Here is a 15,595-nt window from a genome sequence, read left to right on the forward strand (position 1 = left end):
ACCTAGAGTGAGCGAATGCCGCCTCATTTCCTGTTCCTCGTTTGGTTGTGGATTTAGGGCGGGGTCGCTCAGTCAACAGTCCTCCCCACCTTAAATATACATGACTAGTATATGTGAGGCGATTGTAGAAATGCCTCGTGAGAATCCATTCAAGAAAAGATACTCTATTCGGAAACACTTAGAACTCTCTATAGTTCCGCGTCGACTCTATCGGTCCAAGTATCCGCAGTAGCGATATATAGGACGAAACCCGAGACGCCTAGAACTTGTGTGCATGTTCGGCACATGACTCTATCGATCTTCACTTTATATCATGTCGGAGTGTGCCAACTTCGACGACTCTATTGATCATGGTTTGACCTCGTGCAACCATGTGTACATTCTTCGTGCTGTGAGCTTTCTCCATGGCCATATCGGCAAATAAAGGTTCCTCCGAACTCGAACCTAACACAAATAATCACATCTAATGCAAATCGTCAATTGTCCCTCTTATCTCAAACCTTCCGAAGTACTCAAGTGAGGGTACCCCACGCCGTCGACCGACCCCTCGTAGTCAAATGAACACCGAAGTGAAAGGCACTGCAGATACCTCAGAAAACGGCAACCATCCGAGGCATACTCCGTAGAGTCCCCTAGGAGACCCTTCTCACCTCGCACATCAGGTTCGTGAACCCAGAGAATAGAACTCATGAGGCTGGCCACTATGACCAGGTATACTGTTGGCATCCATCAAGTATTGACGGTTAAGCCAAGCATGAGTTCTACCATGAACCTCTTCACAAAACACTTTCACCCCATTCGATAACATAGGAGCAGAAATCAAGAGAACTACAGCGGATTGAACTAGTAAAATTCCGGGTGAAGAGACCCTATACCCACTAGATTTGACTTAGACCGAGAAAAACTCAGAACCTTCGAGAGAGTAGTTGCGGTAGGTGCTCGCACCTACTCCTGCACCTTGTCCACCTAGTTATAGACCAGTGGTGCTTATCATTCTCCACCCTCTCGCAAGGAGGAAATCGTCGTCGCCCTATAGACGATGAATTATATTTTCCGAAGTAAACACTAGGATATCGAGAACCACAGGGCAACCTTCGCAGCCAAGAATACTTGGTCAAGTGCGAAGGTAGTTGAGTTAAATCTCATGACCCGGATCCCGAGAAGATTATAGACTCGACACCAGCCTTGGTGTTAGTCGAGGGATTGCGTCGGAAAACGCACTTTCCACGCTAGAATAAACCACAGTCTTAGAGATTCCTTGGACTAATAGGTGTTCCCTGAATACTATCTCAAGCAGAGATAGTAGAACCACCTCCCGAGATAGTCGAACACTCGATATCCTAGTGTTTACTTCGGAAAATATAATTCATCGTCTATAGGGCGACGACGATTTCCTCCTTGCGAGAGGGTGGAGAATGATAAGCACCACTGGTCTATAACTAGGTGGACAAGGTGCAGGAGTAGGTGCGAGCACCTACCGCAACTACTCTCTCGAAGGTTCTGAGTTTTTCTCGGTCTAAGTCAAATCTAGTGGGTATAGGGTCTCTTCACCCGGAATTTTACTAGTTCAATCCGCTGTAGTTCTCTTGATTTCTGCTCCTATGTTATCGAATGGGGTGAAAGTGTTTTGTGAAGAGGTTCATGGTAGAACTCATGCTTGGCTTAACCGTCAATACTTGATGGATGCCAACAGTATACCTGATCATAGTGGCCAGCCTCATGAGTTCTATTCTCTGGGTTCACGAACCTGATGTGTGAGGTGAGAAGGATCTCCTAGGGGACTCTACGGAGTATGCCTCGGATGGTTGAACCATCTTAATTTTGATTAATCATCACATTCCTAGTTGTGTCTCCATCAAGAAATCCGTTTTTAAGATGTTGTTAATCATGTAACTTGAGTGGGAAGGAAACATCAATCTTTAGTAAAAACGGATTTCTTGATGGAGACACAACTAGGAAGTTGAAATAATATGAAGGTTGTGTTAAAGAAAGAAACACAAGATAAAGTTTAGTTATGGTAAAGAAGCATCGTACGATTAGTGGTAATGAAAGAAGCAAAACAGGAACATTCATACTCTTGTCATATATGAATGATGTGTTGATACTTTTGAAACATTCTAGTTGCATATACATTGGCAGTTGGAGAGAATATTGGTTTAACAATTCCCCACTATCATAATTAGAAGACGCCACTTGACCTACTATCTATTCTTTCTTCCGATGCTCCTCATTCATAGCCTCAACCTGAGCCTTCTGAATCTGCTCTAAGAGTGGAGTAATCATCTTCATCATCAGACAAACATTACTGATGTGAGTATCGTCCGCCTTGCAGCGTAGAGCATCTACCACCTTGTGGCTAAAAGCATCGGCCACCACATTCGCCTTCCCTAGTTCATAAAGGATCTCACAATCATAATCATTCACCACATCAAACCAACTGCGCTACCTCATGTTCTGATTTGGCTGATCCATCAGATACCTAAAACTCTTGTGGTCCGTGTAAATGATATAATGAACCCCATGCAAGTAATGTTGTAAAATATTGAGGACATAAGCATTGCCCCCAACTCCAAGTCATGAGTGGAATAATTTTCTTCATGAGGCTTCAGTTGCCTCGAAGCATAAGCTATCACACATCCCCTGTTCATCAAAACTACACCCAATCCCGAAATCGATGCATCACAATACCCCACGAAATCATCCACGCCCTATGGCAGAGACAAGATTGGAGCCTCTCATAACCTATGCCTCAAAGTCTTAAACATCGCCTGCAGCTCAAGCTCCCAACAGAAAGTAGCATACTTCTTTTTCAACCTAGTCAATGGAACTACGATCCTGGAAAAATTCTCGTTCAACCTCTGGTAATACCCAACTAACCAAAAGAAACAATTAATCAAAAATGGTGACCTAGGAATCTGCCACTTCATCATGGCCGAGTCAACCAAAATACCCTTCTAGTTAACAAGGTGCCCAAGAAACTGCACCTTGTGTAACCAAAACTCGCACTTGGAGAAATTGGCATACAACCTTTCTATCCTCAGAGTCTCCAGAACCTCTTGCAGATGATCCTCATGTTGCTCCTTGGCCTTATGATAGACCAAGATGTCATCAATAAACACGATGACTGACGATCCAACATCGGTCTACAAACCCGGTTCATGAGATCCATGAACGATGTCGGTGCATTGGTCAGCCTAAAAGGCATCACCACAAATTATTAATAACCATAACGAGTCCTAAAGGATGTCTTCTGAACATCCTCATCTCGAACCCTAATTTGGTGATAGCCTAAATGAAAATCAATCTTGGAGAACCAAGACGCACCCTGAAGTTGGTTAAACAAATCATCAATCCTCGAAAGCGGATAATGGTTCTTCACCGTCAACTTGTTCAGCTCCCGATAATCAACGCACCTCCTGTAGGAGACATCCTTCTTCTTTACAAATAATATCGGTGCTCCCCATGGTGAAATACACGGACTAATAAATCCGTTGTCTCTGCAGTTGTGTAGACAACTCTTGCATCTCTAGCGGTGCCAACCGATAGGGTGCCTTGGCTATCCAAGCCACACCAGGAACTAGATCAATACAAAAATACACCTGTCTCTCCGGGGGCACTCTTGTTAAGTCCTCCAGAAACACATATGCATAATCCTAAAAAATGGGAACATCGTCAATCGTCCTCTTCTTTTCCTCTCTGGTATCCACTACATAAGCCACAAACCCGGAACAACCTTGCTGTAAATATCTCCGAGCCATCACAGCTGAATAGAGATTCGGTCCACACTGAGCACCCTCTCCATGAATAACTAGTTCTCCCCCACTTGGCTTTCAAACCATAATTAACTGGTGCCCGCAATCAATCATAGCCCCATTAGGGCCTAACCATTCCATTCCCACCTCCACCTTGATCTTGTACAAAGGAATAGGAACCAAATAAATTGGGTACCTCTCGCTGAATAGCTCCAGAACAAAACCTCTATGTACCCTCGATACCTGTATAAAAAAATCATCGGAAATCTCTACCTCTAATGGATAATCAAGCTCCCTTGGAGCATACCCGAACCTCTTGCTAGGCGCAAGAGACACAAATGATCGGGTGGCACCCGAATCAAACAGAACTATGGCTAGAACATCGTTCACTAGGAACGTCACTTCATACACCAATCATAATAATAAGCATAAACATCAAAACAATAAATGAAATAAAGAGAAAATACGTAGTTGTAACTACATATGGTGTTGCGCGAGCCTACTCGGCTAACAGCTGGAAAGCTCGACTCCTCACAACTAGCGAATCCACCTTCCCTGGCAGCCTTCAGTAATCCTCAACAACATTGGAGCGGGTGCTGCAACTGCTCCTCCAACCAAACACGGGCAATTGGATTTCTTGTGGCACCTCTGATTACAATGGAACAAAATTAGATCAAATACCTGGGGTGGTGGGGCAACCCCTGCTAAAGTGTCTGGTCTTGCCGCACTTGTAGCAGTCGGACCCACCCATCCTACAAACTCCATCGTGCGCCATGCCGTAAGTGCCACAACGGCTGCAGCCCTGATGGCCTCTCGATCGTGAATCAACAAACTTGGGCTTCGTGCCTGAGCCCTCTGATACTTGAGTCCGAACTGACTTCCTCTTCCTCATAGTCTCCAACTCAATCTCTTGCTCATGAGCCTGATCGATCATATCATCCAATGTATTGCAGCTAGACATACTCAGAAACTCCCGAATTTCATCCTTTAGTATATCATGGTACCGAGCCTTCTTCATCTCCTCACTTGCCACATATTGCGGAACTAGAAAAGCCCTATCCCTGAACATAGCGGTAATCCCCGCCACTGTCTCAGTAGTCTGGAAAAGGTCCTGGAACTCCCTCGCCAACTGTTGGACTTCGATCACTGGTGCAAACTCCACCCTAAAACTTAAAGAAAAATCATCCCAAGTCATCGCGTCGACATACTCGCCTCCCAAGGCGTAGCCTACCTCCTCCCACCAATCATGAGCTTTGTCTTTCAAAAGATAGGATGCAAGTCTAACCTTCACCTCCTCAGGATAGAGGCTAGATCTGAAGGAATTCGAGATGTCCTCTAACCACCGTATGATAGCAATGGGGTCCTTCTTCCCAAAGAAATCAGGAGCCCTGCACGCACAAAACTTGCAAAACATCAAAGAGCATGCACCTATCATAGCCATTGTCTCGACATGGAATGTGCCCAGACGCTCATCCAAAATCTTCATAACGCCCTCCTTGATCGAACCAAAGAACACATAAGTCTACTCCAAAATGTTGTGGGTAATCTCATATGAAATGAGCTCCCGCATCCGATCAACCAAGGATCCAGCTCCAGAGCCCGAAACCGACCCCTCACTAGAACTTGAACCACATCGAGTGACCACCATATAGAAAATAAACCATACAAACCATCAGGAAAACATTTGAAGAATTTCACACGAAATGGGTCCCTTAGTATCCTCGTGGCTCCCTTGACAGGGGTACGAATCATGTGTTTTTAGTAGTACGGGCCCAATACTATGTTCCACACTTATCCGTACCTACCATAAGAGTCACCCCAATTCCCCTAAGTGACCTCAATATTCCATAACCGTGCTAACTCACACATCTACTAATGCTAATATGCTTCCAAGGTTCTCCTAGGATTCCCTTCCCACCATTCTCCGCCATTAGCTGCAGAAGAAACCCCCACTAATACCCTCTAACTACCTTACACATATGACTACATGCCATAGATACAAGATAATTCTATGACTGTCAAGTCTCACACTACAACGGTTGGACTCAAACAAGAGCTGCGCAATAAAGCTAAACCTAACCTTCTAAAATTATCTAATTTTTGTAACATGTAACCTAACATATTTGGTTGATAGCTAACTAGTATTAGCAGTGGTTTGTAAAAGCACAAAGAAAGTAGCATTTGAGCATTAAGTTCAAACCAAAGCACTGCCTAACAGGCCATCCTAACATATCATATGTAATCCAAACTAGCATGCAGTTCTAGAGGCTCATACAGTAAGCATAAAAAGGCATATCTCCTATCACAAAATTCTGAGCAAATCCTTAGCCCTAACCTAGCATGCTATTCTCATATTCACATACCAAATCAATAAATATGTATGGGTATTTGGGAACACTTACTTGAGCTTTACCGATTGCATGCATCACACCATTTCTTTCTAGTAGTAACCTTTTTAGGAAAATTATTTATTTATTATAAACTTACCAAATCCTCGGTTTGAGTTTAGACACACCCGAGAGTGTATCCGAATCCCTCAAACCAAGGCTCTGATACCAACTTGAAACATCCCAAAAATCATAGGTAAAATTTTCATTTTTTTAATTCAACCCAAACCATCAAATATTCATATCAGACCATCCAAAAGTATGTCATAGTAAAATAGTTATCATAGTACAATTCCTAAGATCATAAAAGTGTGGAAAAATATGGGCGAATGTGCTGTGATGAATTCGGGCCCTACACTTTTGAAGTGCGAGTACCTGAAACAGAAAGTTAAACCATAAGCATAAAGCTTAATAAGTTCCCCAAATGCCTCATACCACACATATCATACACATAATACATATCATACTAAAACATGTAACGAGTCTATTTCACCCCTGAGTCCCTTCCGAATTGCTGAGTCCCTTCCAACTTGTTGGGTCCCTTCTAAATCTCTGAGTCCCTTCTGACAATCTGAGTCCCTTCTAACTCATTCAGTATCTTTCAACCGGTGCGTGTCTATTTCACCCCTACTGCTTAACATACAATCATACTAGCAAGAGTCACAAAGACACCAATCTCATACATACATACCAGTAACTGTCACACAGATCACTACTATCCTACTATATAATTTGGTGGGTTGACATTGGTGCCTTCGACAAACAGGTACAATGAGGAGGCTTACCTCAATCTGAAGATAGACAAATCACACTCCCAAGCTGTTGCTACCATGACTCCTCACACTAAACATTCCAAATAAACCCTAATAAATAATCAGGTTAATAACCCATAAAAGATCCAGATTACCATCTAACATGCTTAAGGGTAAAATACCATTTCACCCTTCCCTTAACGGGCCCTTCGAACCATGGCCCAAGCCCAAAGACTTAAGCTCGAACAAGGCCTTAGAGACCTAAGGCCCAAAAATGTCCTAAAAGACTTAAAACCTAAAAAGGTTCCTAGTGAGTACGCTAAGCGTACCACCTAAGTACGCCCCGACATACAACCTGCACCACCAAAGGGAAAACGGGGGCTCAAATGTGTACACTCATCGTACGCTTATGTATGCCTCGTGTACTCTCTAGATTGCCAAACGTCATTAAGCACTTAATACCTTAGGTCCAAACGTCTAATTTGCAGATCTAGCTCTTGGGGTATGTCTTAAATGCTAATGTCATCAACTTGATTCCTTTGCATGGCCAGTGGCGGACGCAAAACATTTGAAGAGGGGTGTCACTCGTATACGAAGGTGGTGCACCTAACACGATTTTTTTATTTTTTTATTTTTTTTATTAATATTTTTACACTACGGGGCGGAATCGGAGCAGTGGCACAGGACCCCAAATGCTCTTCACAGGTCCGCCACTGTGCATGGCTCAAAGAGACCCAACATGCATTTCTAACATTATAACATCATATTAATACTATCAACTCATGCATGGTTGAGCTTATCCCATCGAGATGCCATTTTTATGATTCTACAACTCCAAAAATACCAAGAAATGACTAATACATGTTCTGGAGTAACTCTTACTCACAAGCTCTAAGCAAACTAATCCTTCTCCAATGTGCTATTCTTCCTCAGAATGCACCAAAACACACATCAATACACACAGACATACAAGGATTAAATCTCTATAAAAATGGGCTAGGGTTTCGAGACAATGCTTTTGGGGACAATGGAGGCTGGTAATGAGAGAACCTTGAGGCATATGGGGCTTAAATAGGGTCCAACCCCTAAAATTTAGGGTTTTCCCCTGGCTTACCTACGTCCAACATACCATAGGTACACCCATGTACTAGGGGGTTAACCCCATGTCCAAGTCTCACAAGGTACACCCTACATACCTTGACGCCCAACGTATTAACATCAATGCACCACAATTAAATATTTTAATTCAAGAAATTTACCTGGGAACCTGGACATTACAGAAGACTTAGGGATGTACAATTCTTCTGGGATAATAATCACATTGAGCTTCTCACCAACATAGATTGAGGGACTCTATGAATAATTTCTGATTCTTTCAACGCTAACAAAAAATGGATTCATAATAAATGGATTCTAGTTTTTTTAAGCAACCTTTTGATATTCGAGTTCAATTTCTGTTTTCTAATTTCAATCTTTCTTAATATATCAATAATGATAATCTGATTGCTTGCATCCTTCATAAAAATCAATCTTCTACTCATGTTAATCCGATTTCAAATGGCCTCATCGATTTTGTTTTTTGATTTTTGATTCGTGTTAATCTAATTTCTGATTCTTGTAAATTGTAAGATTTTGTTATTGTTTCTCACTTTTTTTTCATTTTAGTTTTTTTTTGATAAATAGTTAATTTATGTATTCTCTTTCTGATTTTTTTATAACTTCAAATATCAACATCACAAGTTTTGAAAACTATGTCATTGGGCCTAGAAAATGATTCAAATTTTTTTATCCATATTGTTGGAAAATGATTCTGAAAACGATTCAACATAAGTTCACAACTAAATGTTTTGTTTCCTTACTTGTTTTATTTATTTATTGTTTTATAAGTTTAAAATAATAACATGTTGTATAGAAAAAATTTATATGACAGTGAGAAAAGGAAAAAAAAACCAACTGATACTATTATAAGAAACGATCTAAGAGGAAATTTAAAACAAATGGTCCATTTAAAAACAAAACAAAAACGTCACCTTCGTTTACTAATTTTTTTTGCTGTAAGAACCATTTTTTTTTTATTTTATTTTGCTCATGATCTCAAATCTTCTTGAAATGACACTTACCACCAAAAAAGTTGAGTAAAAGTTGTAATAAAAAATCATATTAAACAATGTGAATTAATAATAAAAATAATAGATAAATAAATAGTTTTTTTAATTTATCACTTGCTTCATTATGGCAAATTACAATATCCACGAGAAAGTTTTCCATAGTTGTAATGAGTAAACAAGCAACAAGTTGTGCTTGTAATTCTTTTTTTGGATAACACAATTAATTTTCTTAAAATCAATATCTATAGATCTTGAGGTCATAACATTATTATACATGACCCGGTGGACTCTATTAAGCAGCCTCATAACTTCTAACGTAAAGAAACCGAAAGTATCAAATGCATTTATAATATTTTTTATAATCATAAATAAATAATAATACATATTACATTTCTGCAATTAACATCAAAAAATCGATGTTAGTAAATTTTATATTAGGGTGTACTTACAAATTATTTTATGCAGGAATCTATATTTAATTAAAAAGTTATATTTAATTGTACATTAAGTTCAACGTGGTACACATCTAAATATTCTTTTGTATAATGGAATTAAAGTTAGGTTAACAATAGAATTGATGCTAAATATAGACCTTTTGAAAAGCTTTCACGGATTCGTTTTGAGAAGAATACACCTTTTGTGAATAATCAACTAAATTATTAGGTGTATGTTTTATAACTAATTGCAGTAATTCTGGTTAGAGAGTAATCAGATTATTTAGGAATCAATTGACCATGAAGTGTCACAAATCTAATTATATATTATTGGATACCAGATTATAATCGGTGAGAATTACGGTTATAAAATTAATTAAACTTTCATACTAAATAAATTATTTTAAATAAATTAGTAATTAATAATTATTTGTTTAGTTATATAATATTAAAATCGTTGATTTAAATAAATAAATGAAATTATATAATCTTATAATATATATTTATTTTATTTTATTTTTTTATTCTAATGTTATTAATTTAATATAATTATAATGTGCAATTTAAAATTTAAAATGAAGAATCAGTTATTATTTTAATGTAATTATAGTGAAAAAATTTAAATTTAAAATGAAGAATTAATAGGTTGACATGTAGCATAGTAGATGACATATAATATTAATAAGAATTTTTTATATTATCACACTTATCAATTAGAAAAATAAAATTATTTATTTACTAAAATACGAAGATGGGATACCGAATAAAACAATTCATTATTATATGAAAATTTCACTTTAATAATAAGTTTCATAGATAATCATTAATCACCAAACTATCAAATAGATTAGGAATAAATAATTCTAACTTTAAGCAATGAAAACATGTTCAAACATTATTTAATTCGGCACATTTTATATAACAGACTGCTAATTATAACTATTTTTATATAAATAACCATTTAAAAAAAAGGCCAAATTATTATTTTGGTATGATGTATTAAATTTAACTAGTAAAAAAGTTCGGTATGATTCCCCGAGTCGGTGTGTGTGTGTATATATATATATATATATATATATATATATATATATATATATATATATATATATATATATATATATATATATATATATATATATATATATATATATATGGTCCGGTTTTATTAAAGATTCGTAAAGACATTTTTAAAAAATTGAAAAAAAAATACAAATCATAAAATCGAACATAATACTATATCATAGAGAAAAAACATTGGAAATTTTTTTTGAACAATTAAAACTGAATCATGGCTCATAAAAAGTAAATCATGAATCATGAAAATGATCTATTCTTCAATTTTAATGATTTAATTTTTTTTCTCTCTGATATAGTACTATGTTCGCTTTATGATTTTAATTTTTTTTTTCAATTTTTTAAAAGTGTCCTCACCGAAAAAAGTCATCACCCGATCCTCTCTCTCTCTCTCTCTCTCTCTCTCTCTCTCTCTATATATATATATATATATATATATATATATATATATATATATATATATATATATATATATATATATAGGTCTTAACTTTTTGGTATTGTGTTATAACAAATTTCACAAAGATTATGAGAATTATAATGTGTACAATTAAATGAAATTCTTTTTGTTTCGTGCATTATTTTTCTTTAGTAACTATGGGTGTTGGGTAAGGAAAGGGCAAAGAAAGACTCCAAATCTAACTATAAAAGTTAGTTACTTATAATGACTCTTCATAACAAAACATATGTCTTGTTTAATAATTAGAACCAAAAGCGTTTTTGAAACCTTATTAAGGATAGTGATTTGTACACAATATTTTTTAGCTAGGCACAACAATTTATGCTTTACACGATTGTACTGTACAGATGTATAAAGCATAATTTGTTGTGTATGGCTAAAAAACGTTTTGTATGGATCATGAACCTTCTCAAAATCATTCAATATTAATAGGTGCATAATCATGATAATGATTTGAAACTTAAAGACTTTTAAAATTATCTAAATTCACTATCATGGAAATCTAAATTTGCCTATCAATTCTATTTGACCTAAATGAACAAAATAGTTGACTAAACACCCAATTAGGTCAACTTCTTATGATTGAAACAGAAGATGATAGAAATGAGAAAAACCAACTAATATTAACACCGAAATCTTAATTCTCCTTTTTTAACTCCATGTTCGTCGATGGTTTTAAAGCCCTAGATATTCATATATGCATATCCAAGAATTAACCTGATAACCAACAAAAAAGAAAGTAAGAAAATGGAAGTCAAATAGTAAAATTTCATGATTCCCTTGTATCTAAACACCAAATTACCCTAAATTAAACCAGTTGACATTAATATTAATGTATGAAAGTGACTTACATAAGACAATCTGTGATGACTTCTGTAACATCCCAAAATAAAGGAAAAAAAATTATTTTTAAAAACCATTTCAAATCCATAAGTTTTACAAAAAAAACAAAGTCTCCAAGAGTTACAATCATATATCAGAGTATCCCAAAATCATAAATTATATAAAAGTCTAGAATGATATGTACTATCAAGCCTTCACCTTGCCCATGTCCTTTGAAATACCTGAAACCATAAAATGAAACTGTAAGCCAAAGTTTAGTGAGTTCCCTCAAGGCACCACACACAACCAAATTGATAACATCATGCAAATATGAGCCTTCAGTCAGAGTGGACCGCATCGCAGGGCTTACAACTTATCTAGACCACTCTCTTGGACTTTGGCTTGATAGGACCGCCTCGCAGGGCCTACATCCTATTCGGACCACCAAAGGTATCTTGGCCTTTAGCACAAAGCAGGATTGCCTCAACCCAACCACAATATGTCGACATATATCACAAATAATCATAAACACATATCCAAAAAATACAAGTAATCATACATATCTACCAATATATCATATAACATCTTCCTATATACCAGGATACATAACCTAGTAGGCTGATATTGGGGCCTTCGATCCACAAGTATAGTGAGGAAAACTCACCTTATAGTGTGAAAACAGATGAACTGATCGTTGCTCTAAATAATGCCTCTACAACTCGCTTATATGATAAACAAAGATCCAATCTCAATCTACTATTCAATTTTCCCAAATTGGCCTAAAGTCAAACTTATCAAATTCAATGGTCAAAAGTCAAAATCTCACATCAGGTTGAGTACGCCCTGCGTACTCCATCACTACACATGGCGTAGTGAATTCATCCCCAGATTACGGGGCTCTAACTCAGTACGTGCTGCGTACCACTAGGTACGCCCTACGTAGTCGATCAGATCCAACTTTCCTCATTAAGTTCTTATTTCTTAAAGTCGTTACATCATAGTCTCAACTCTAACACCAAATGGTCCCTTGAATCATAAAGTTTCCAACTTCATGAGTTTGCATGACTAGAAAGTGTCCAAATCTAAAAACCCTAACATATCATAAGATTCTAAGAACCATTAATCATGCATGGATGAAATGAAAGGATCAAGATCCACTTTTATGAATTCATGCACTTCAAAACATCTAAAAAAAGCAATTCATAAGGTTTGTAGTAGTTCATACTCATCTAGACCAAGATTATGGGACCAAAATGCATAAAAAACTTAGAACTAAAAATATCTAATGAAGTATTCATCAAGTTCAGAACTTTATACCTTTTGAAGGTTGCTTAAGAGGCACAAATGCCAGATCTATAATGCTTGCAGATTTCCAAGTGCACTCCAAAGATCTTCTTCCTTCAAATATGAACACAAAACACTCAAATAGCTCAAAAACTCTCAAATAAATATTAGGGTTTGCAAGGGGTCATTTGGGAGGATGTAGGCTAAAGGTGGAAGGGATTTATGAGGGTTAAGATGTTTAAATAAGGCTCAAAACCCTAGATTTAGGGTTTGCATATCAGTCGAGTATGCCATGCGTACCCCTTGAGTATGCCCTACTTACTCAAAACCATCCACATCACCTTTTAATACCTTACGCCTTAAGTACGCCCGACGTAAGGACAATTTTTGCAGCAAATTACTATTTTAGTCAAGAAAGGAAATACCTGATTTGGCTGGGTGTTACAGTTCTCCACCACTTGAATCAGACTTCGTCCTCAAATTTTGACGCTGTGAATAACTTTGGTAGTGCTCCCACATCTCTTTCTTGGGTTCCCACGTCCATTCGAAACCCTTCCAATGTTGCCACTAAACCTTGACCAATGACACCACCTTGTTGTTTAAGTCATTCATCTTCCTATCCAACGTCTCCACTGGTCTCTCAATATATTTCAAGCGCTCATCAACCTAAATATCTTCTAAAGGAACTATTGATGTATCATCCACCGGGCACTTCTGTAACTGTGATATGTGGAGAGTGCTATAAATCTGGCTAAGCTCATCATGTAAGTCTAACCGGTAGGCCACCTTGCCTATACTGGCCACTACCCGAAATGGTCCAATAAATAGCAAACCCAACTTCCCCCTCTTCATAAAGTGTATGACATCCTTCTAGGTTGATACCTTCAGTAGATCCATATACTTGACCTGGAACTCCAACTCGGATCGACGTCTGTCAGCATAACTCTTCTGCCGACTCTGAGTTTTATATAACTTCTGCCTGATCTGATGGATAAGCTCTTTCTTCAGAAGAACCAACTCAATCTTCCCTATAACCGTGTGACCGACCTTACCCAACAAACTTGTGTATGACACTTCCTCCGTAGAGAAGCTCGTAAGGCGGCACACCAATAATAGAATGATAGCTATTATTATATGAAAACTTAGCTAGGGGAAGGCATGAGTCCTAACTCCCACCAAAATCTATGAAAAAGGCTCTCAACATATCCTCGAGCTTCTGGATGGTCCGCTCGCTAAGGCTGTCAGTCTACGGATGATAAGCAATGTTAAATTTCAAGCTCGTACCTAGTTCATGGTGGAACCTCTGCCAAAATCATTGAGTAAACTGAAAATCTCAATCAGATACAATGGAGACTAGAAGACCATGTCAAGCGATGATTTTTCATACAAACACATCGACCAATTTCTCAGTCGAGGAACTCTCCCGAATAGCCTAAAAGTGGACACCCTTAGTCAGATGATCCACAATGACCCATATTACGTCAAATTATTTATCCATACAGGGTAACTTGATGATAAAATCCATGGTGATCTGTTCCCATTTCCACATGGGAACCTCCAAAGGTTGTAGCTTGTCGTGCAGCCTTCGGTGCTCGAACCATCCGACAGATCAACCATCTCTCCACAAACCAATCTATCTCTATTTTCATCCACGACCACCAATAACTAAATCTCAAATCCTGATACATCTTTGTGGCTCTAAGATGTATCAAAAATATGGACTTATGTGCCTCCTCCATCACGTTCTGCCTGACCCCACCAAAATCTGGAATCCAAACCCCACCAAAATCCCAATACATCTTTGTGGCTTGAGAAGAAGGATGGTTCACATCGGATGTGCATTGACTACCAGAAGTTGAACAAGTTGACGGTGAAGAACAATTATCCCTTCCGCGGATTGATAACCTCTTCGATCAATTGTAGGGTGCGTCTTGGTTCTCCAAGATCGATAACCTCTTCGATCAGTTCTGGACTTGTTATGGTCATTACGAGTTTGTGGTGATGCCATTTGGGCTCACCAATGCGTATGCGACTTTTATGGATTTGATGAATTGGGTATGAAAGCTGATGCTCGATCGATCAATCATTGTTTTCACTGATGATATCTTGGTGTATTCTAAGACCAGGGAGCAGCATGATGAGCACCTTCGAGAGCTTCTAGGATTATTGAGGTGAGACCGAATGTATGCCAGGTTCTCAAAGTGTGAGTTTTGGTTACGAGAGGTCCAGTTCTTAGGACATCTCGTTAAACAAAAGGGTATTGTGGTCGATCCAACTAATATTGAGGCCATGATGTTGTGAGATGTTCCGAAGTCTCCCTTGGAGATCAGGAATTTCTTGGGTTTAGCAAGATATTATCATATATTTATTCAAGATTCCTCCAAGATTGCCGTACCCCTCGATGAGGAAGGGCATGCATTTTCGTTGGGGCTCTAAGCAGTAGGTGACATTCTAGACTCTAAGACAAAAATTGTGTGGGGCCCCAGTGTTGACCCTCCTTGAGGGTGTTAAGAATTTTGTGG

General features: G+C 37.9%; 1 protein-coding gene across 1 annotated transcript; it reads right to left on the minus strand.

Annotated features, from left to right (window-relative positions):
- Positions 1-3,830: 3,830 nt before the first annotated feature.
- On the minus strand, positions 3,831-5,193 carry LOC128129192 (uncharacterized). Its single transcript, XM_052767847.1, has 2 exons — positions 4,434-5,193; positions 3,831-4,153 (listed from the first exon to the last, which is right to left on the minus strand). The coding sequence occupies exons 1-2, from the start codon at positions 5,191-5,193 to the stop codon at positions 3,831-3,833; spliced, it is 1,083 nt and encodes a 360-aa protein (XP_052623807.1).
- Positions 5,194-15,595: the final 10,402 nt, after the last annotated feature.

This window comes from Lactuca sativa, chromosome 9 (assembly GCF_002870075.4).
Source record: "Lactuca sativa cultivar Salinas chromosome 9, Lsat_Salinas_v11, whole genome shotgun sequence".
In the NCBI taxonomy this organism is placed as follows: Eukaryota; Viridiplantae; Streptophyta; class Magnoliopsida; order Asterales; family Asteraceae; genus Lactuca; species Lactuca sativa.